Source organism: Oryzias latipes, chromosome 7 (assembly GCF_002234675.1).
Source record: "Oryzias latipes chromosome 7, ASM223467v1".
NCBI lineage: Eukaryota > Metazoa > Chordata > Actinopteri > Beloniformes > Adrianichthyidae > Oryzias > Oryzias latipes.
Window position 1 is genome coordinate 20,217,264 of NC_019865.2, and position 23,425 is coordinate 20,240,688.

The window sequence follows — 23,425 nt, forward strand, 5'->3', positions numbered from 1 at the left end:
TTCATCTCTCTCCATCGCTGGTCCGTCCTTCCATCGTTTTTCTCTGTTTTTAAATCCCCTTCATTAGCGTCGTCGATTCGTGACCGTTAATGTCTGCACTCCTGAAGTAGTGATCCATCTTTTCCCACTCTGATTGTGCCTTTAAGTATTCTGCCTTCAGAATTTTACATGGAATCTAAATGTTATAAGATGCTGACATGAAGCAGCTTCAGATGTGGCAGTTATTTGTTGATTACAAAATAAGTAGGATTTTGCCAAAAATAATCCAATAATTGATTTAGAAATTATTTATATTATTGAAGAAAAGCTACTTTAATGTGTTTTTGTAAGAATTTAAGATAGTAATAATGAAAGCTTTACTTTTGTAAGAGCAGTCATGTGAAAAACTGTTTTTTATAATCAAACAAAATTGTAAGAAAAAATATTTATAATCAAATTATAAATGGATCTAAACTTTAGTTTAGTTTATTCAAAATTGAATCAAGTATTCTGAAGTTACTTCTCTTTTAAACTATGAGTTCAATATATGTTGAACTATAAGCATAGCCTGGTTTAACCTAAAGAGTACATAGTGAATGCATGATGTATTCTTTAGGTGAGATGAGTACATCTTGAGCCTCGGTTCTTTCACATTTTTTATTTCCAAAGAGTGAGAATTTGGTTCTAAAGGATTCTGAAGGCCCTTCAGAGTTTCTCTTTGAACGCTCTCCATTTTTGTTTCCATTCATTTTGAGTCTGAGCTTTCGCAGAGGAGCGGGCTGTTTTGTGTGGCGAATGTGCTGAATTTAAATAGAACCTTTCAAGTCTTGTTGACCAGCCAAATCAATTTAAAACCAAAGGAGGCTTTTATTAGGATAAAAAAAAACAAGACTGAAATGCTTTCTTTTCTGCTCTCAAACAAGTAACTGGACTAAATTCAATACAGGGTTCAATGTCTTTCCTTAATCCCACTTCAAGATGTTGGACTATCCAAAAAGTCATTGCAGAAACCTGCACCATCTGGCAATGAACCAATGTTGAGTCAGCAAAATTAAGTCGGAAACTAATTGAAACTTCATTTTCATTTTCCTATTTATTATGTTTTTTTTCTGTTTCAGTATAACCCCTTCTTCTCTTCAAGGGTTCTGTCTGTTCTGGTTCCTGTAAAACAAATCTCTCAATAAAGCTTTTATAGTTGTTGGTTTTTTTTTACTGGATCTAACAACTATAGCAGCATGTTGGACCCCATAAAAGTAACTAAACATGGCCACAAAAGGAACACTTTTTATAACCTATAACTTTTATTTTGGAAAAGGATATAGTCTCAGGATTTCAACTTACCAATCCAAAACTCTTAGCAGAAACCTAAAACAAACCCAGCTTTACAGATCAACACTGTTTTGACATTTAAAGGTTTCCACTTAGAAGGAAAAAAACCAAAAAGATGTCCCTTTGCTTTAAAACACTCCACAGCTGTGGCGCAAAAAATAAGGCAGTCTAAACTAAAGGTCTGTCTTTTATAAACCAAGCTTTCACAGTGAGCAAAAGTAAAACCTCTTTTGTTGTGTGTTCATTGGGATTTTTTTCTAATTATTTAAACAGTGAGATGTCTCATTCCCATTTTGCATTACTGTTTTAAGGTTTCTCCTCATTACTAGCTGAATATGTTTCTCAGTGTGCCGGCAGCTTCCTGCTGAGACGCTTTCCTGCTCACTCTTCACCTCGACACACAAAAAAGCTTTATGTCACAGCTGGAGCCAGAGCAGTTTCGCCTCTACACATGGCGTGCTTTACAACATCCTCACGCTTCTACACAGCAATGCAGTCTCAAAGTGTCCTAAAGTGCTTTGTAGTTGATTTTGATGCTTCTGCCTTTTTTGGTTTCCTTTTCTCCCTCGATCAAAATAATCTCAAATATGTTTGAAAATCAAATGTGCTAAATAGTCCAGAAAGGAGGTAGAACAAAACAGCGAAGCAGATAATCCTGTGTTGAGATAACGTGGTTAAAACGAGGTCAGTCTTCAGATTTTTAGATGGAAGCAGAGAGGGCCTGCTAGTATTCACTGTTCATAACAATTTTATCCCAGTCTTCCGACGTAATTGCAAGAGAAAGGACATGTTAAGACAATGCTAACACCAAGTAGACGTTTTCATTCATCTGCAATCACTGTCTAGTAATCCCACTTCTAAAATCCCCACTCTCCTTTTGTGACTAGTGGGCTCTGTCCGTGGTCCTGAAATGGATACAGTTGCTCCTCTGTTTCTTCAATAGCTGTGAGGTCATCTAAAAACCAGGAATACTGCTCAAACAAGATTTTCTGTCTCCGATTACAGACTGAGAGATGGTCACCACACATCCAAGCAATCCATTTTTTTCAAAGTCTTTCCTTAATGACCTCTCTCTCAGCAGCAGGCCAGTGTGAAGGAAAGGAAGCACAGAGTGCCCACTACTGGATGACTTCAAATACTTTGCATGCAAATAAAGGTCACACAGAAGACAGAGAACTATGTGCACAAATCACTGCATAATTAAAGAAATTACACAGTCAATTAAAAATGTTACTAGAGTTAACAGGTAACATGGAATAATGAGATAACCAGGACATTCCTATTTGTTTGTTGGAGTAAAAAAATGTCTTATGATGGGCAGATTTAAATAGACTGAATTTTTTCAGGTTCTGCTTCCCCTGTTTTTCTTTAAACTTCTTTCTAAAAGCTTGAGATGAACAAAGTTTCCAGTTCTGTCTCAAAAGTAGAAAATAAACTGCACAAATGCAATCAAAGCAAATAGAAGTACACTGAGAAATCTCTCTGACAATAACAATGCGTACATTAAAACTAAAATGGGGTCTCTTCAACGCACTGAATTTGTAAAACTTCACTGGTGCAGAAAAAGCAATTAGCTATTTTCATAGGCTTTGAATTAGTCAGCCCGGCACAGCCCGGATGCTAAGATAGCTCTGCACAGGGATGCAACGGGATACTGCAGCACTAGAGAACCGTGTGCACAGAAAATTGCCTGGGAGCAGCAGGGAGTCCCACACTCAGCTTCCCCCTCCCTTTGGTTTCCACTCAGCCTCCTTTCTGCTTGTCTGTCAAGTTCTTCAAATGTAAATAAAGGTATAAATTCCCGTGTATAATGAAGTACTATGACTTTATATTTTTCACAGAGTCATAAATATGACAAATACACAAAAACTACCTCTGAAGTTAAAGGGAAATGAGGCTGCTTACCTTTTTGTGCAGGATGCTCTCCTGGACACTATCTTCCTTTTTTTCAGTTGAGACACTTTGAGATAAAGAGAAGAATAGTCAGAATCCTCTCACTTTCTCTTACTTCCACTTTCAGAATGAATAAATCTGCAGACACACCTTTACAAGACACACTCACAGAGATCCCCCCATTCAAATGCTCCCCCAACACAAGCGTGCAGAAACTGATAAGAGATCTGCTACAGGGAGGGAAGGAAACTATCCACACTGCAGTTTTTCCTGCTCTTGCCCACTCGCCTCTGCTGCTCTTTCTGGCTATCTTTGCATGAGCTGCCTCCTTATTGGCTGAACTGTTCTTCAATAACATAAGCGCTCGTCTTTAATTGGAAGGGGGACGGTTATGTGACGCAAAAAAAAAAAAAACCTCCCGCCAAGCTCGTGAGTTTTTCCTCTCACCCCCACCCTCCCTAAGTGCCTTTAAAGAAGAATGCTGAGCTCTGCAATTTCATACGCAATGAGCAAAGAGGGAAAAAAAGCGAATGGAGGACAGAGAGAGGAGGGGTGCTGAGGGTGTGTGGGAGAGCGGAGAGCGGTGATGGAGGAGAGCATGGAGGGTGAATCACTGGGCTGCAGTGGGACAAGCAGAACAAAGACACAAGTGCAGCAAAGTGGGGGGGGTGGGGTGGGGGGAAAGCAGGTGGGATGAGAGCCGGTCCTGATGCAACGGGTCTTTCCTGCTGCAGCCCTCTGACGGTCAGTCCAGTGGGGGGAGATTTCCCTGCGCCTGCTGCAGCACAGCAAGGTGTCTGTGCTGCAGTGAGAGTATGATTGCCAGGCAGGAAGGGGGGATGGGAAGGGAGGAGGAAGAGGAGCAGGGCACGAGGATGGTTACAAAAAAAGCAAAAAAAAAAAAAAAACACCCAAGTACTGTCTTCCAGCTAGACTGGACAAATGGGGAGAATGGTCAGCCCATTGCCGTGCTCACAGCATTTAATGCCTTTAGCTCCTGAATAATTGAAGACGCCCCAAAGGAGAATGGGAGGCAGCAGGCAGGCATCTACTGAGCATGTTCAGAAGGTCTCACCAGTATCCAGTCATTACCAGTCGTGATTTCAACGCCGTGGCTCTCAAATATCCATAAAACCTCCAGCTAGATTTAGATTTCTGGCTCCAGAAGTTTAACAAAAACAAATTGGAAGCGCACACTGATGCCGATGCATTAAGAAAATGTTTTATTGTTTAATTTACAACCTGGTTTTTGCATAAAAACATGTCATCATGAAATAATTCCAGAAAACTTTGGGTGTAAAACAGAACAACAAAAATCCTTAAGATGAACCGAGAAAGAGGAGAGGAGGGGAAATAACATACTCAGTCGGCTGCTCATCTTAAAATCCAATAATTTAGATTGTTACAAATGATTTTACAAAGAGCCTAAAAGGAAATCCTGCGGTAAATGTCTATGATGTCTTTCTTCACAGCATTTGTATCCATTAAAAGGCTTTCTCTGACTGAAGAAAAATGTTGACCCAGTGGTGTCAGATTTCATGCTTTTTCTTTATTTTCTCCAGCCTGTTCTGTCCCAGATAAAGTGTGGGACAATACCCAAGCAGATCAATACTGAATCCTACTATGACATGACCGTGGGCCAATGAGAACTCCAGAATTGATGTGACGAGCAAACTGAAATTCAAGGAGGGTGTTGTCTGAGTCAACAGCGTAAGAGGGACTGATAAATGGGTACATTAAGAGACACCTGACACTTTAGGAGACACGTGAATCTGAACACATCAGCAGCCTATGTTAGAGTAAGTAAAACTCAATAGAAAGAGAGCAGGTACAGGCTCCTAAGAAGAAAAAGTTATAAAGATTCATCTGTTTCTATGTCAGATCTGTCAGAAGGAAACAATCTTCTAGTTGAATCAACTCCCTCCAACTACAAATCTGAATCTGAAATACGATAAAGTAAAACAGGTGGAGGCGTTTCTGCACTGTTTAGAGATAATATTGTAACCCACAGATTATCATTGGGTATGTTTTATCATTTGAGTATGCTTCCTTTAAATTGAGTTAAAACAAACTCCTTCCTTACTCGGCATAGTTATGTATAAGCCTCCTCAGCACAGCCACACTGAAGTGCTCTCAGTTGTGTGCACAGACTTCGAGGGTTTAATCATTACAGGGGATTTTAATGTCCATATGGATAATGTCAATGAGAGATATGTAAAAGAGTTCAACGCTGTCCTTGAAACCTTTGGTCTTACTCAACATGTGAGCAGAGGGCACACACAAAGGGAGTCATCATTTCCAACGTCAGAGTGGTTGATGTGGCCCTGTCTGATCATTTCTGTGTGTTCTTTGACCTGTCCATTGCTCCCAGACCACCACCTGGTCCTGGAGTTGTCAAAAGGAGAGACATGAATGACAGGACTAGGGCACAGTTTGCAGAGATGATAAACTTTGAAAACGCCTCTGGTGCTAATGTTAATGAATTAGTGAACTCTGTTACTTCTAGCATTTGAATGTTCTGGATGCCATTGCCCCTATGAAGATGAAAATCTGAAAAAGTAGAAAGCTCCCTGGATGAACAATGATTTGGACAGGGCACAGAAAAGGAAGTCTTTCAGAGCTAAAAGAGTCAAAACTGCAGGTTCAATTTGAAGTGTATAAGGGGGAGTTGTATACCTACAGCCAAATCTGGTGCAGAACAAGGGAAAATGTACTTTTCTGAAATCATTGGAAGTTGCAGCAGCAACTCTCGTGTCTTGTTTGCAATAGTAAACAAATTAACAAACCCTCCTGCTCAGCTGCCATTAGAACTGGTTCGCACATCTTAATGTAATGAGTTTGCTGTATTTTATAAGAACAAGGTTCAGGGCATTAAAAAAGCCATAAACTCCACAACACAAATAACTACCCAACAGCCACCAAGTCTCTAAGCTGACTGACTGACTTTGTACCTGTAACTGACAAAACTGTCCAAGAGATCATCACCTGTCTTAGTTTGTCTACATGTTGCCTTCATGTGTTCCCCACTAAATGTCTAAAGTCCGTACTGAACATTTTGTCAGCACCAATTACTCAAATAGTTAACATGTCGCTTCAATCTGGAACATTTCCTGAGGCCTTAACAACTGCAGTCATTAACCTCTCCTGAAGAAGAGCAATTTTGATGTCACAGTACTGAACAATTACAGACCCATTTCAAAGTTGCCATTTTTTAGGAAAAGTCCTTAAAAAAGTTGTTTACCAACAGCTCACTGACTTTCTCTTGATTCATTTGATGTATTCAGTCAGGTTTTAAACCCCATCATAGCACAGAAGCTGCTCTTATCAAGGTACCTAACGACATCGGCCTAAACACTGACGCTGGCAAAGTCTCTGTCTTAATCCTGCTAGACCTGCGGGTTCCTGGAGTCAGGACTAAACAAAGGGAATTTTTATGCTGCTCAAAGCTGGAACCGTCTCCCTGAGAATGTGAGTCAGGGCTCTACTGTGTTAGTATTGAAATCTCGACTCAAAACATTTCTGTTTAGCTGTGTGTATAATTAAAGGGTCTTTATCTGCACCTCTATTCATTTTCTTTTTAGGAAAATTTTCTAATAATTATTTATATATTTAATTTTGCATTGTTATGTATTGTGATTTTAATGCATTTTACTGTTTTATGAAGCACTTTGAATTACGTTGTGTACAAATTGTGTGGACTTTAACATTTTTGACATGTTTTTTTCATTAAAAAATAAAATCATTAAAATTTTTCACATCTTAGATTTTTTTTTTTCACAAATGACAAAAAAACAGTAACATTTCCTTTTTTAATTAAATTGTTCAATTTTAATGCATAATTTTTTTTTTAAACATAAAAAAACATGTCTTCACAGCTGCAGCTTCTCAAATCACCACTTGAGACTGTTTTTTTAAGTGGGGATCAATGTCCAATCAGTTTTCACCTTTATAGATCTAACTGCACACGAAATAAACATATTTACACTCTGGCTGCAAAACCTATTTCGCTGTTTATTGCTTTCCAACCACTTCACCTGGCTGACAAAATAAGAAGAAGTAAAGCTGCATGCGGCATGGCTAATAAACAATATGGTCTTTTGCCCTTTTCTAGTGGGCGCCATGCCAAAGTTAGCTAAATGAGCTGGCATGATGCAAATTGCAAGGCTAAGTGCCAGATTAGCAACAAAAAAATATATATAGGGCTGCCAAAATGAGCTAAATGAGTAAGCAGGATAGTTGTGTTTAAGCTAAATTAACATAAATTATCCTAACACAACATTTAAGTCTCAAATTAGCTTCAAAATGTAAAGGAAAAAAGGTTAATGGGTCAAATAAGCATAACCCCAACATGGTTGCATCAGCTTAGCTAGCATGATTCTGATGTGAAGGCACGTTTGGTACTTATTTTTGCTTTAGAATACTGAAGGGGACCTTTCTGAATCCAAAAGTGAGTTGAGAACTAAGGAATAATCAATTTTTACATAAAGTCATTTTATTTTGAAAAATTATTCTGATTTCCTGTTCCCTGAAGATGTTTGGGCCTTCAGACCATGATGAAAGAACAAAACTTTAAATGTGGATCATGGCAATGGCCATATATGGTCATTTGCCTATGATGTGGGCTTTGGCCAGTATTGAAACACAACAAAAAATTGTCAATGACAAAATAAATTAAACAAAAACAATAATAATCATCTCTGTTAATCATCTGTGCATGTTTTCCTTCATCACCGTAGACTCTGCTTTCTCAGGGAGGCTGTAGATGGTGATGGAGACGTTTGTGTGGTTGAAAACCTCCTCCAGGATCTCGGACACTTTTGGCCACCTCAATCGGTCCAGACCACACCCAATGCTGCGACGGACAAAGCGACAGGCACATGGAGAGAGTTCAATCACCCACAAAGAAAACAATGAACGTTTATCCGGAAAACAAGCTCCACAAAACCACAGGAGGAAGCACCAACCGAGGCATCGATATTCTTGTCACACCATTTGTTACGCAGTGAGACTTCATGTCCTCCAGGCTGCGTCTCAGACAGTCATAGGTCGGTTTCTGGTTAAATCTTTTCTTTGTTATCTGTTTGAAAAATATATTTTAAATAAATGCAAGAAAAAAAGCAACTCAATAGAAACAGAACAGAAAAAATTTGGTAAATATTTTACATAAACTTCATTTTTACCAAGTAGTAGATAAAACGTCCATTTTTTCTTAGTACAGCGCACTGTCCGCTCCCTTTTTCTGTAAAAAACAAAACAAAATATGATAGAAATTATGATTAGTCAGATACTAATTTAAAAAATTGAGAACTTTAACTAAAAAAGAAGGTGACAACAAATAATGGTGGCCTTCAAGTGCAAATCACATCAACAAATCACTCAATGCCAAAACATAATAAAGATCACAACAGTTAAAAAAGCAAAACAAAAAAACATTATATTTTAGAAGTCAAAAGACAAATTAAAAAAATTCAACAAAATTTAAAAAACCTTTTTGAAGACAAAAAGTTTCAAAAATCTTAATGATATTTTAAAGAAAAGAAACAAGGTAGGTATGGGATGTGGCTGATGAGATGATGACGTTTTATTTTTTACGTTTGCGTTTTTTACAATGTGTTTATATCTGCATACTACCAAAAGTTTAATGATTCGTACGCAGCATATCCAGCATCGTCTATTAACACATAAGGTTTGATTGAAATGATGTAGCACCTTCCTTTTCCGGTTTCTTCTTTTGTTTCATTTTATTGTGATTTCTGGAAATTACTTTAGTTTTCCAGAATGTTTCCTTTTTATTTCCATTTTCTTTTCTTCTTTTTTTTTGGAATTATGTTTTGGTTTCTGAAATTTTGTTTTCATTTCTAATATTTTAATTTAATTTATTTTTTATTTTTGCATCTTTAATTAATGTTGTGATCGTTGATGTTTTTGGACTTCAGGGCCACCGTACAAAATGGTATGTAGAAACAAAAAGAGCTTTTTTACAACATTACATTGTTGAAAGTATTTTTGAAGAACAGCAGCCAAGTAAAAAACACTCTGCTTACTTTGAATACGGTTGTAGTTATTTACTTGGTTATTTTATATATTTTTTAAACAAATGTTTAAATTAAAACATTTTGGTTAAACAGTGTGACTCACTCTGTTCCTTTAACTCAGGCACACCGCCGAACCTCTTCTTGAACGTGACCGCTATCCCTGCCCCCATGCGGCAGTCCTCACTGATGCAGTGGGCCAGGGCTTCTTCTGCTGGGCACGAGAACAGGTCCCCGCTGACATAAGCGAGCCTCCAGCTGTCTTCTACATTCTGACCAGCAGAGGGCAGCACCGCCCCGTGCGAATAAACACATAGGAGACAAGCTGGAAAATGAAAAGTGCAGCAAAGCAAAGCCCTCTCTAGCGCATAGATATCTTATATAAATGAGAAAACTACCTTCCGTTTTCCAGGGCTGTATGGTGTCTGAGCTTCCGACGACATGAAGAAGTAGAAATGGTGTCAATTCGATTCGGCGTTAAAGGTCTTTAATACACAACAGCGCAGGACTACTGATGTCTAAAATTACTATGAAAAACAAATACTTCTGTTTTCTACTTAGATAGAAAGTACTTCAAAAAACGTAATAAAAAAATCAGTAGATATTGGCTAATCTAGTTTCGTTTCCGCAGCTCACAGCAGCGTCAACATACCGTCGATTCTCTCGCGAGAATAAACGAGATTTTATGTATGAGTGCCTTCCGCTTTTATTTTAAATTTTTAAATCCCCGGTGTTTAATATTAAAAAAAGAAAGGAAGAAATCTTCTTAACTAAGAAGGGGAGATTTTTTTAAACAGTTGAGACTACTTAAAGCTTTATAAACTAAGCCCACTCACATACCCCTTAGCAAAAAGTAGTAGTGTACTACAAGTATGCTCAGTCTACTACTCTAAAAGTGAGGCAGTTTACTGGTTTTGTTTATTTTTTTATATACTGTCCTATAGATTGTAGACTTAAAATGTTCCAAAGTAGTCTGAAGAGGTATTCAGTTAGCATATACCCTACTCCAAATGTACATATAAAGTAGCCTTGCTATACTTAAACTAAAGTATATTCATGAAATAAGCTTCAAGTGGACTGTTTTTTGCTGAGGGATTGTATGGTTGTTGAGGTTTCAGTTTCAGACCTTAATTTAACAACTAAACAGGATAACAGTGAGCCTAAATGGAGGGTTGGAATATGGTTTTTATATCGTATAATTTTTGGCAATGGTTAGAATTATTTTCATGTCAGCTCTACACCTGTATTACTTTTGGTATTTTTATGTTATTTAGTTCCTTAGATTCTTTCTTTTTTATTGTTTTTATTAAAAAAAAAAGTCAAAGACATTTAAGGGTTCTTTTGAGTAAATTTATTGAGGCTCATTGTAGAACACACAAAGGAAAAACAAAATAAATGCTTCATGGTTGCATATGAAAAGGATCTACCGGTACATCATTATCAGTAGTTCATGAAGTCAAGACTACAGTTGTTGATTTAACTCTGTACTGCATCTTTGCAAGCAAACTTGTTTTACATCTAAACATTGATTAACTTTTATATACATGTATGTATGTACAGGTTCTCAAGAGGGTCGGATACGACTGACTATCCATGTTCCAGCATTAGAAGTCTTCACTGCATCGCCGCTCATTGATCCAGTCTCCGGGGTTGACGTCCATCTGCAGCATCTTCATCACCCACTTGTCTCTCCGCGCTCCATCAATAAACTCATCCAGTGAGAGTTCCCCTAAAGAATAAAAGTTACTTCATTTGATTTGATTCCCACTCCTTAATCCATAATGTTATAAAGAAATTTATGATTGAACTTTTAGAAAAGAAAAACTTTATTAAACAATCACAAACTCACCATCTCCATTTTCATCAACCAGCTCAAATATCCGATCAACCACCTGGTCTGGGGTAAGCAGATTACATTCTTCATCCAGCTCTCCATGGCAGGCTTTCTTCAACCGATAAATAGACTGAGATGGACAGAAAAATTTGGTTACAGTAACTTCTACCTTAAAATTTATGCCTAATCTGTGGTGTTGACAATCATACCTCCACAATTTCAAGAAGTTCTGTTTTATCAATGCACCCGCTTCCATCTTTATCATACATTTTGAATGTCCATTTGAGTTTATGCTCCAGTTTTCCCCGGAGAACTAAATTCAAAGCTGCAACGTACTCCAGGAAATCAATGGTGTTGTCCTATGAACAGAAAGAAAAACCTTATGAGGGGCCAGATTTATGGATTATTTATAGCACTATATCATACTTCCATAAACCCCCCAGTGTTACATTGAGTGTCGACAGTAAAAATAAATGTCAAATAATTTTTAAATTGGAATAAAAAGGAAAATGTTATAACTTGCGACTGCAATAGTTAATCTGAAGCCTTATTTATGGAGCGTGTTTGTGCCAATCAACGGAAGAACCTAAACGGACCCAAAAGTTGACCTTATACTTACGCCGTTCTTGTCAAAGGCCCGAAACATGTTTTCAATGTAATCTGCAGCCTCCTTGTTGTTGGTGACACCAAAGAAACCCTTGAACTCGTGCATGAACAGCGTCCCACTCGGGCACTCCACCACAAACTTTTTGTACCATTCCTGCAGCTCCGCAACATCGATCTCCTTGTCTGGGTCACTTTCCTCGCTCAGCCGCTGACCCATGATGGGAAGATTTTCTGTAACTCCCCAACTGTTAGCCCAGTTTTTAACCTACATGAAGATGTTTTATTTGGGTCTTCAGGTCTTCTTTTCTCGTATCCCTGCCCTCTACAAATCCATAAAAGTGAGCACGATCCAACAGACTTTGTAATTGATCAGCTAAAAAGTAAATGAATCACTGACAAAAAAATCGACTCAAAGCAGAGCAGTTATTCTGCTGTGTATTCCTGCAAATCCCTTCTGAAAGTGAAGCTGACACACAGACAGATATGCATCACATGGTACAGGATTAGAAATGAAGACTTGTCTGAAGCAATTAGTTCACACTGAGATGATGAGGGGATTTCCTTTGTGATGCTGCTTGTGCTAATTCCAAACAAAACATGCAAGTAAGGACTGTCTGTTCTGAGAGCCATCTCCATGGAACCACAAGGATCTTCCCCACACCAAAATAAATAAATAAATTAGTTACGGCCAAAACGCACCCCTATGTTGAGATGCCCTCCTGATCAAAACCTTAAGATCGGTCAAGAAAATGCAAGAATTTGCATTCATCAAATCCGATCCGAAGTAGTGCTTCAAAATGCAGTAGAAAGAAAAGGATCAAGACAGCAAGGAGTTTTAGCTGCCAATTTATTGAAAATAATTTAAATGAAAAGAAGTGTTCATCAGCTGATCAAAATTGAAGACAGAATTTGTGTCAAAATCAGCATTCGATTGTACTTTCTAAGAGGTAAACATCTTGTCGAGGTCTTTTGATGGCAGAAGCAAAAAAAAGCGGTATTTCCTTGAACATGGCTGGATTATTAAGTTGCATAACCAAGGCCTCCCACAACGTGCCATTGCTGCCAAGGTTATTTTATTTTTATTTTTTTAAAAAGATCTTGATGGTTATGGAACAAAACAATTCACCAGCACTGAGCTATACCATCTAAAGGGCTGTCCGCCAAGACATGGGACGATCCTTGACCCAAATTAAGACCATCACTGGTCCTGATTGTTTCCCAGTATTGATCAGACAGTATCTGCAAGAGAAGAACTTCAAAAACAGTGTCTTCAAAGGCCACGTTGCCATCAATGCCACAAAACTGCCGATTTGGACTTTGCAAATGGGCAGTTTTGTGGACTTTGCACAACCTGACTGACACATGACAGTTTTAGGAGAATAACATCAGTCTTTTGGATCATCATGCATGTTCTCCTGATTTAAATCTAATTGAGAACATTTAGAGATTGATGGTTAAGGGAAGTTTACGAAAATGGACATCAGTTTCAGACAGGGGAGGCCCTTTGTGAAGCTATCTTCCCCACTTGCCACAACCTCCCCAAAAGTCTTTCGGTAACACTCATATCAAGCATTCCAAAACAAATTTTGATGTGATCAACAAGAATACTGGAGCTTCTCATAATTGAGCGTTTTGTTTGGACCCTTTAATTTCTGTTTTAGGGCGTAGCAGTTTTTGTGCTATCTTTGTGCTACCTTTGCACTGAAACAAAACCTTGGCATTTTACACATATGGGTCAAAGATAGGGGCTCCCCAGCAAGAAGGCACGAATCCCAACCAGGACCTTACCATGTAGAGTTTGCATGTTCTCCTTTTACATGAGTGGGTTTTCTCCGGGTACCCTGGCTTCCTCCCTCAGTCAAAAAAAACATGCATCATCTGTGTCTCTAAATTGTCCCCAGTTGTCCATGTCAGTGTGTGTGGCCCTGCAAAAAACTGGTGACCTGTTCACAGTGTACCTCACCTTCAGAGAAGATGGTACTTACTGAAATACTGTAACACACAGTAAGAACACAGATTACCTACAGTTGAGAGAAATGTGACCTAACTCCTAACTTTTCCCTGAAGGGGAGACTCATGACATTCCTTGATGAGTTCATTTATTTTGAAAAGCTTGTTCCTGTTTGTGTTGAAGATGAAAGTGCTGTTGAGTGTGCCAGACAGACCAGTGGTGCTCTGGAGGAATTTGGGAATTACCACATGCTTTAAAGGGGAAACCAGCATCGGTTTATAGAATTGCTCAGAGCCATGGCTTGTGCTGACAAGAATAGACATAATCTTAGATTATGAGTGTCAAGGCCATCAGGGAGTTGCTTGATGTTATCCTCAGGTGATTAAAATGAATCATTCACACAGGGTCTTGCACAACATTTGCTTCCTGCGGAACACCTCGTGTTTCTTCCTTGCGTTTCTGCACATTACTTATAGATCACAGCCATCTATACGGTTTTTGCTCGCCATATGGAAAAAAACGTGTGTGAGGAAACAAACCTGCAAGAAACAAAAAGAGATGGATACGTCTGAGTCTTTAAGTTTTTCATTTTGCTTTAAGTACATATTCAAAGACGTGCCACAAAGTACTAAAAAAAAAAAAAAGTGTCTATTTGACAAATATTCCAGACTCAAAAAACCAGTCAGTTTATTCCCAGCTGTTCCACCCAAGGATTCTGCAAAGATTAGACACAATTTGCAACTAAAATGCACAACCTGTAACACACCAGATTTGAGCATTTATTGCTTTCCACGAATACTATCATACAAGCTTGAGCCTTCCATTTTCAGCAATTTTACAAAGGCAGTGGACATGTATTAAAAGTCTACAAAAACAGGGATGTTTCGTAAAAATCCTAATTATCAAAAGTTATAGCTGTCGAACTAATATGTGACATACAGGAAGTGTAAGTACCTTGTGTTTTGCAGACGTTGCTACCTTCACACCAAACCAAAGTTGTGTGTAACTAATGAAAGTGGTCACTACTGGCACGACTGCGTTATACTGACTTCATACAGTTACAAAGTAAGAGTTTCCACATCTTTCAGGGGGTCAAGCTTACCAAGTGCAAGATAACGAAATGGATTTCATGGTGTGTGCTTCATACAAAATGCAAAAATACATCATTAATGACAGGACACCTGGAGAAACGGAGTAATTCTAAAACGTAAAATTTAAACTACTGTGCTTAAGTGAAAACACAAGTCTGCCACAGGATCTCTTTAGAAATAAATGCCAAATAAAAATGAAGCTACTGGATAAATTATCAAGATTAAATTACAATTTTCAGATACAAAAAAAAAAAAGATTACAAATCTGTATTATTCAAAAGAAAAATAGGCAGTCTCCTTGATGTGGTTTGAATTGTCTCCTTTCAGTTTGAAAGACCTGGCTGTGAGTGGCCATGACAAGCTGGAACTGAAGTAGACCAACACGTCTGTGGAAAGTCTAAAGGTCAACGTCACTCTTGGTCCGGATGCCTGAAAGTCCTCAGTGCTACAGATATACCCTTGGTGTGGTATCATACAGTGTGAAAAAAAAAAAAAAAGGGAGCAGAAAAGTCAGTTGGCATGCTGGCCTTCAAGTTAGTGCTGCTCCTCCGGCTCTGTTGCAGTCTTTGGGCTCTCTGAAGTGTCAGCACTGCCCTCTGTTGACAGGTCAGGGGAAGTGCTGGTTGAAGACACTTGCTTGACGCTGGTTAAGCCCTCTCCATCACTGCTGCTGCTGCTCTCTTCACTTCTCTCCTCAAAGCTTGCAGTCGGCGCTGTTGGAGTCGAGTGCTCCGATTGGTCCTCGCTACTGTCACTCAGAACGGAGTGCTCAGCTCCTTCCTCCGATAAATCTCCTGCCTCCTCAGAGGATTCTGTTTTACTGCTGGGCTCTGTGGACAAAAAAAAAGATTAAAAAGCGTGTCTGTGTACCCAACACACTGTATTCTAAAGATCTCCTAAAGCTCATGAGTTGGGGTAAAAGAAGTGACTCATATTGAACATGGAGGGGGCAGTCCAGCAGAGAATTGTTATAAAAACATGTTTTAAAGGGCCAATACAAGCCTATTCTGACGCCTTTAATAGTAAACTATATCCATATATATAAATGATATATTACCTTTGGCACACTAGAGAACGATTTTTTAAAATTAAATGAATTATTTTCGCAGCTCATTTTCCTACTCGGTAGTAAGACGACTGGATCTCTAAGACTCCGCCTTTCGCTCCTTGTGGGTGCAGCTGATATTATGACGTCACCCTAGAGTTCTCACAATGTGAGGACCCACTTGCTTCTGTGGGTTGGGAGGGGCTGGTGCTCAGAGCGCAAATTCTTAAAGGGAATGCTCAGAACAAAGTTATAATTCACTTAAAAGCTCAAATTGTTTATTTTGCACAATATAGGCCCTTCAAACTGAAAAGGGATGGGACTTCTATTAAAAGTTGAGTATTTTTTTCATAAAAAATAATACATGGGACTGCAAAAAAAGTTGATTTGAAAGAAAATAAATTGATTTAAGGAATAAATATTACAGTTTGAACTGAAGATTAATATAAATGCTTTTTTTGTAATTCCAGCCCTAGTAAATAGAGAAATAAAACATTAAACCTCAAATTCAAATACTTTTTTTATAGTTTAATTAACTAAAAATAAAAGGGGTTATAATTTATTGACTAACACAGCCTTTTGCATTGCATTTTTAGTCCCAGGAAGGAACATAATATCCTCTAAATCGGCTGGATCTGGCCCGCCTGTTTGGCACGGCCTGCTGAAAAATATCAGACGCCTGATTTTTGTTCCCAATCTGGAAATGGAAGGTGACATTTTATTCCACCTTTCTGCAGTCTGTTCTGATCAAAAACCCTCTAAAAATCTCTCTCAAATAGAACAGAACACGGCGTTCTCCTTCTACGTCACAGTTCAATTCTTTTAGAGCGATTATCCTGTTATTTTTCTTTTCAAACAGCCCAGCCTGTTCTGTGTCCTGATTGGCTGGAGACCTTGTCAATCTCCACCGTGTCGCGTCTCCAGATCTACATAAATCTTTGATCACGATCAGATCTTTGTTTTCATTCTATAATCCTGGACTTCATTTTCTATAAATGTTTGAACTAGAGAAAAGTGTGAAAACATTTATGTCTGTCTTAGGAAAGTGGATAAAGGGTGTAGTGAGGAATTCATCTTCACGGGATATTTTTAGAACGAAACTCCGGCAAAAAACGAGGGAACACTGTCCTGATGAAATAATGCTGATAAATGCCCAGCTGCAGCAGAAGACAAAAGACTTCGACATCGCAGACATGCAGGACAGCACAGCTGCTCAGTTTTATTCATGAAGTTTAATGCAAACTGTGAGAAGTGTGAGGAGCTGCAGCCTTCCAAAGGCCTAAAATGGATTATGATCGGAAAAGACAGATTATTTATTGGTTATATTTTTTAAATGTAGGTTATTAGTACTATCTTTCCTGCCTTTTTTTGTGGGGATCACAGAGAGTTAATTGCTTATTTATTATTTCATAAATAGTGTTATTTTATATAAATGAATGAAACCTTATTCGTATATCACTCTACAAGACCTTCAGGGTACCAAAATGCTTCCGAATTAAAGGAAGACAAAAGAAGTTTAAAAATAGGTAAATTAAGACACATCAGAGATGAAAAGTTTTGTGGCCTTCAAAAGAAAATGCTTGGAGACCGGTGGCCATATGCTACACTACTTCTATGTTAAACTACTTAATCTGGCCCACCAAACTGGAATAAATGATCTTGATAATCCTTGTTTCATTTTTCCTGTAATTTGGACGTCTCCCCATAAATGGTGCACTGAAAATAAAGTGACTATTGTTTAGGTGCAGGAAGTTATCGTGCATCCATATGGTGTTGGATGATTTGTAGTTTTTCATTTTACCGATCATTCAAACACCACATGACCACCAGCAGCACTTACACCAAGTCATTGGTGCAAATGGCTCTAAAATGAGAACAAAAGCAACAGTTTTGAAATAAAAAATGTATATATATTCTGATTAAAAAAAAGAAATGTATGTATGTTCTAGCAGACAAAATGTGTGTGTGTGTATATATAAAAACATTTAACTACAGCCTAGGAAGATCTACCTATTATTTATGCCTTAAAAACCCAGTCCAATGAAATAGGTGTTTTTTAACATGTTCATGTGGCATTTTTCTGATGATGGAGGACATTTATTTAGAAAATTAAGCCTATAATTCCTTTTCTGACTATTTCTTTCTTCAAATCATCGTGAATCAGGAGCAGACAAACAAAAATGCAGTTTAAAAAGAATGTATCTGTGACATAGAAGATACACTGTGCAGGCCACAAGCTCTCTGGCAGACAAATAGATCCATGGACGTCTTCATTTTCCTCAGCTGAGCTGGCATCTGACTCAAAACTGTACGGTTGGATAGCTCTGATATAGCTTGCCATTTTTGTTGCTCCGGTAATGTTGGGTTGGGGTTGTGTGTGGGGGGGTGGGGGGGGTGGGGGATAAGCTACTGGGAGAGCAGGTAAGCAAATGGATGATGGGAAGTGGGGCAGGCTTGCTTAGCACCAACAATCCCACCTACAACTCAAATGCGAATTTCTAATGAACTACTGGTGCTCTGCAAGAAGTATGTTCTAGAAAACTACGCAGGTTTTTTTGATTATGCATAATATCAGCTTAATCATACTTAAAAGGCCACTGCGGATGCTTTGAAAGTAGATCAAAGGACGATTGGAGTGGGACTTTAATAAGGTGTACCTGACGTTTAAGCACATTGTTATTTGAATACATCTCTGCAGAAAGTCATGATACTTACCCGTACACAGAGCGCCTAGCGTACTTGGTGTGCCGTGAGCAGATTCCCCTTTGCATTCTTCACTAGACCTTTCTGAAGAGTCCTGTGACTCTGAGGAGCTTTCTGATCCATTATGACACAACGAGTCATTTTCTTCGCTTGCTGCTTCCTTCTCTTGATTTACGTCAATCTTTAGTCTCTTGGCCGCAAGTTGACCAGAATCCTCCTCAGGAGGAGGGTTTTTGCTCTTTAGCCCAGCTTTTAATGTTGTGTCCTTCTCCGGTGATGAGGCGTCACTGTTGCAAAGAAAAAAAAAAGAAAAGAAAAAAAATTAACAAAAATCTCTTCTAATGTTTGTAGAATTTAGGATTTGGGAAAAGAAGACAACGTTTCTTTCTTTAAGGAGCTAAATGTGGACTCTGTTGTGGTGTAAATCCATTAGTTACCTTGTGTGGTGCTCTTCCATTTCAGTGGCTGACTGCGGTTCTTTACTGACTGAACAGTCGGGGAGGCCGTTTGTGGAAAGTGAAGTCGACAGTGACAGCTTTGGTCTGTTGTGTGTTTTTGGGGTGCTGGGTCCATTCACATTTCGACTGGAAAAGAAACCAATCACATCCAGCTGAATGAAAAGACCAGTACCTAAATGATGTAGACTCTGTTTGATATAACTAGAGGGGGGAGTCTAATTGGACTGTACTTAGGGTTCTATCTTGCTTCCCTGAAAGAAAGTGTTTTCCTAACTTCCCTCTGGAACTGTGAGCTTTAAAGTATTTCCTTGCTTTAATGCCAAATATAATTTTTTTGCATCACAAAATGGGTCTGCATCTAACGGTCAACTCAGTTTTTGCCCTCTCCCCGATAAATTGTGTTCTACATCTGTAATATCAGTTAAAAAACGAAACAAAAAGAATTTTCTAGATGTTCTAGGACTGTGTTTTGGACCGTGACGTTTTTCCTGTTTCTAAACACGTCTTTCTAGCAGACAACAGGGCAGAAATGCAGCTATGAAGGTCGGATCTGATTGTGGTACTTCACAGAAAAATTCAACATTTAAATCAGGTGTGTTGGAACTGGTCTGTTGGAAGAACATGTCGAGTCTATGTGTGTTATGTCTGTCTGTAACAGAAGTAATGTTTGAGAGATGTTTGTTTACAAATCCTGCCCTGCTCACCTGTGTCACTGTGCATCAATCATTAAGAGGAGAGCAGGCAGAAAAAAAGGTTTATTAGTTGCTTTACAGATTCAAAAAGAACTGGCCTGAATTGGAGGTGACACCATCGTCCACAATTGGTCGAGTTAGGAGTTAAACAGGAGTAAAAAAAAAAAGCCTTTTCATTTATTGCACGGATGAATCCTAGCGTAATGTGTTGATGTCTGCTAATAAAAAAAAGGAAAACTGCAATTTTCACTAAGGTACATCAAAAAAGGAACAATAAATTGAAAACTTCTATGAAAATCAGATATTGCTTGTGAATTGTTGTGCCACAGAATCCTTTCAAAACAATAATAAAGGTCAGGTACTGTAAATGTAACATTTTGTGGCGAAAAATTAGAGGTCATCCCAGCTTTCCCCGACCCAATCCTTTTCAATTCAATTTTTTTATAGAGCCCAATATCACAACAGTAGTCATCTTAATGGTTTTCAAACCGGTAGTTATGTAATAAACATGAATCAAAAAGAACATAAAGTCATAGAATTGAAGGGTAATGGCTAAACAAACCTAAACAGACAAAACTAAACAAACATCCCAGTCCTGGAGACAGAAAGATGCCCTCTTCATCCCACATGTGTATGTCCCTTCCATAGAAGGTTGTTTCAGAATAATAGAACTTTTTGCTCTAAGGCACTCTTAGGAGTTTTTATTTGTTTGTGTTTTGAATCATTATCCACACAAATGAGCTGTGACTGACACCAGGCTTTCTCACATTAAGGAACACATTTTGCTTCACAAGGCTTTGATGGAGTTGAGATGTTCTAATAGCTGCACAAGGTCAGAGCCCAACAGAGTCCGACTACGGGTTTACTTTGTTTTTATAATTTCAATGAATTAGTAATGAATTAATACCGATCAAAAAACAATGTCTGATTTTGACGTTTTTGGAAATTACCGGTAGTAAAAGCCTTTCAAATAATTTCAGTGACAACTGTGATTTCTTTTTGATTACGAGTCATCCCAACAATTTTGTCTACATCTGTAAGTGAATAAGATCGATAACCATGTACCCACATAATACAGTCTCTTTATGACCACATACTAAAATGTGTGTGAGGTAATAAGTAAATCCAAGCAAGTATGCTTCAGCATTTGTGAGGAGAAACTGACCGGCGGCAAATTGTATCCATTTAAAGCTGTTGTGTGCATGTTTTGGAGGCAGATGTCCGAATATGCAGCTGATGATGCAAGATAATTCAGATTCAATCATCCATTTAACATTGCTGCATTTGTGCAGCTTCACCTTCTGCACTAGCAGCTTCAATTTCCTGATAGGCCATACACCTCTGACACTTGTTGCATGTTCCACTCAAAAAAGACAGTCTTCATTCAATGAGGAGACAGAGGAGCTTGTCTGCTACTTGTGCCAGGCACATAACATGGCTTTTCCTCACTGTAAGATAGCAAGAGTCTATGGCCACAGAAAAATGGCACTAGCCTGCCCCCCTCAAAACAATCCACTCATGCGCCACAGATTTCTAAGATACCTCTTTTGGTTGTAATTGAGGCGAAATCAGAATGACGCTTATCAAATGTTTGTTTTCTCCACCTGTCAGAGCATAGAGACGTCACACCCTTCATTCTGTTTACACTGGAGGCTCCAGGAGAAAGCACAAACAGCTGTCTCCTTCCAACTGACTCAGCATAGAAACTCAAAGGAGCAATCATGAGGAAAAACCAGCACAGGAAAACAATATAAAAAAGATAACGTTGTCAGTATTGTACTCACTCTGATGTGGGGAACAGACAGCTGACCACCATTACGTTCTGCAAAAAAAAGAAAAAAAAGGTTTTACTTATGATTTACTTATTTACGATGGTCCAGTTTGCAAACTTTAAGATTGTGTCGCTTACTTTTTCTAAACCTCTGAGAAACTTGTCTGTACTTGTGTAATTCCGCTTTGGGTCTGTAAGGAGTTCACAAAGACGCTGGATGGTGAAAGGAACTCTGGGAAATTGATCGAAAGCACAAATTAAGATGAGGAAACAAATCTTAAAAGGGCTTGCAAAAATAAGGGCAATTGCTGCTCATAATCCAGATTTGAAGCTGGTCAATCAGAAAGTCAATGAGATGCTTCCTAGATTTCATATTTGCACATCACACTAGCTAGATAAAAAATTAAAAACAGTTCACCTCTTCACTTCGTTGCACTGTTCAGGCGAGTAACCATTATTATTTTTTTAAGTAAAGATCTATATATTAGTGGAAAGGCAACATAAAGACACATGCAAAGGCAATGTTATCATTTAAAGATTAAGACAAAACCAGAACAGGATAATTGTCTGTGATTAATAAGCAAACAAGGCTTATTTACAACAGTCTTACCCACTGTAACCGTCCACGATCTTTAAAATCCGTCTCTTCATTTCCTCAAAAGGAACATAATCCACATTGGGATTCCGTAATGTTCTCTGTTCTGGCGAGGAGTCATGGAAGTCACTGATGACTTTTTCTAACTTAAACATAAAATACATTTTGAACTGTGACCAGGGGATCCTGAAAAACATAAGCGCAATCTAATTGTCACATTATGCACAGAATAAAGGCTTTCACATTTATGGCTCTTTTTTTTGTCAGGTTTTCAAATATCTGTACCTCAGGTGACAATTAGTTGAGGCTATACACACTTACAGAGGTTGTCCGGTCTTGGCAACATGACACAGGAACTGCTCTAGTAGAGGACAGACCTCTTCCTTTCCTTTCTTCTCAAAATCTGAACACAAAAAAGCAAAACAGATTGTTTATTTTGACTAAATAGTTTAAAAAGTGACACAAACATCTCTACTCCACTGATGACACAAATGCACTGCATGATGTGCCTGCATTAAGCCCGACCCTAACAAAACATTATTTGTTCACACATTTTGAAATTCTCCAATTGTTCCATTTAGTTTACAAAACATTACAAAACAAAGTAAAGATTAGCATCACTTTAACAGATGCAAAGTGTTCTATTAGTACTTTTGTTCATCCAGAAATAAACGCAGCTAACGAGAAAAGTACATGCAGAAACAACACTTAAATTTCGCTGAAGTTATTATTAAAGTTAGCATAGTATTTTTAGCACCATGCTAATCCCCTCGAGCTAGCTGTTCACACACACTACTGTTACTTTCACATCTCCGGAGCAATAAATAAATAAAAGTTCAACTTTCAGTTTACATTTTCGTTAGCAAACCAGGAGTTTAAATCAGAATCCCCCAAATGTTTTCTTACAGGGTAGCTGTTCTTCTTGGTAAGCTACATTTCCGAATAACGTGCGCAGCGTGGCTAGCAAACAGTACATTTCATCAGTGGAATTTAATAAGTAAAACAATAAGAAAATATAAAAGGCTTCATTAATTTGTATTAATGCAAACATTGCCTTGAAATGCTTCAACCAGCGCGTCGATATCCATAGCTGTGTCCAGGAAATAATTGCTCGTCAGCAGCACGCACTGCTAGCATGTAGCAGCTAGCGAGTCAACAAGCTGTAGCAGCAGTCTCTGCGCATGTGCAAAACATACGTAATTGCGGAAGACGCGGAGATAAACAAAGATCTTTGATGTCCTCGTGGTTATGCTAAAAATGTCACAATTCTATATTTTTTTTAAATATGCAAATTATTTCAGGTATGTGTGTTTCCCTCATTTGCGAGTAGTTGGAAAATAGAGGTTTCTCGACTGCTCCTGAACTCTGAAAATGCCGAAGGCAGCGGGAGACAGCGTCATCTTTTTCCTGTGACGGCGCCAACCGCTACAGAAGTGACCAATGAGT

General features: G+C 38.4%; 4 protein-coding genes across 6 annotated transcripts in view; all 4 read right to left on the reverse strand.

Moving 5' to 3' along the window:
- LOC101161806 (synaptotagmin-2) overlaps positions 1–3,559 on the reverse strand; it is a 72,769-nt gene extending 69,210 nt beyond the window's left edge. For both annotated transcript variants that reach the window (XM_011477429.3, XM_004070826.4), the window contains exons 1-2: positions 3,352–3,559; positions 3,214–3,268 (exon numbers count right to left, since the gene is read on the reverse strand). The gene's annotated coding sequence lies outside the window, so the exon portion shown is untranslated. The remainder of the gene's footprint in view (positions 1–3,213; positions 3,269–3,351) is intronic.
- An 842-nt stretch (positions 3,560–4,401) lies between these two features.
- On the reverse strand, positions 4,402–9,914 carry oard1 (O-acyl-ADP-ribose deacylase 1). The gene is made up of 6 exons (XM_004070827.4): positions 9,632–9,914; positions 9,340–9,505; positions 8,382–8,440; positions 8,166–8,278; positions 7,933–8,053; positions 4,402–5,586 (listed from the first exon to the last, which is right to left on the reverse strand). The coding sequence occupies exons 1-6, from the start codon at positions 9,674–9,676 to the stop codon at positions 5,506–5,508; spliced, it is 585 nt and encodes a 194-aa protein (XP_004070875.2). The 5' UTR covers positions 9,677–9,914; the 3' UTR covers positions 4,402–5,505.
- A 658-nt stretch (positions 9,915–10,572) lies between these two features.
- guca1b (guanylate cyclase activator 1B) lies at positions 10,573–12,117 on the reverse strand. Its single transcript, NM_001104675.1, is given in 4 exon segments — positions 10,573–10,962; positions 11,083–11,197; positions 11,277–11,426; positions 11,687–12,117. Coding segments are annotated over 4 exon segments (594 nt in total). The 5' UTR covers positions 11,891–12,117; the 3' UTR covers positions 10,573–10,837.
- Positions 12,118–14,193: 2,076 nt separating this feature from the next.
- On the reverse strand, positions 14,194–23,171 carry LOC101162291 (serine/threonine-protein phosphatase 4 regulatory subunit 2-A). Of its 2 annotated transcripts, none has more exons than XM_023956747.1 (8): positions 22,886–22,976; positions 22,301–22,382; positions 21,995–22,165; positions 21,523–21,616; positions 21,398–21,435; positions 18,901–19,047; positions 18,476–18,750; positions 14,194–15,545 (listed from the first exon to the last, which is right to left on the reverse strand). In XM_023956747.1, exons 1-8 carry the CDS (start codon positions 22,953–22,955, stop codon positions 15,250–15,252), a joined length of 1,173 nt encoding a protein of 390 aa, XP_023812515.1. In that variant the 5' UTR covers positions 22,956–22,976; the 3' UTR covers positions 14,194–15,249. The 2 variants fall into 2 exon arrangements, with proteins under 2 accessions (XP_023812515.1, XP_023812516.1); XM_023956748.1 differs by lacking the exon at positions 22,886–22,976 and adding an exon at positions 23,034–23,171 and having other exon boundaries at positions 14,287–15,545.
- Positions 23,172–23,425: the final 254 nt, after the last annotated feature.

Coding starts and splice junctions, on each gene's coding strand:
- LOC101162291 (XM_023956747.1), bottom strand. CDS start 22,955: ATGTACTGTTTGCTAGCCACGCTGCGCACGTTATTCGGAAATGTAGCT. Junction 18,751..18,900: donor ATGGAAGAGCACCACACAAG/GTAACTAATGGA, acceptor TCTTTGCAACAG/TGACGCCTCATCACCGGAGA. Junction 15,546..18,475: donor GCTAGGCGCTCTGTGTACGG/GTAAGTATCATG, acceptor TTTTGTCCACAG/AGCCCAGCAGTAAAACAGAA.
- oard1 (XM_004070827.4), bottom strand. CDS start 9,676: ATGTCGTCGGAAGCTCAGACACCATACAGCCCTGGAAAACGGAAG. Junction 9,506..9,631: donor ACAGCCCTGGAAAACGGAAG/GTAGTTTTCTCA, acceptor TCTGCTGGTCAG/AATGTAGAAGACAGCTGGAG. Junction 8,279..8,381: donor GACGTTTTATCTACTACTTG/GTAAAAATGAAG, acceptor TTTTTCAAACAG/ATAACAAAGAAAAGATTTAA.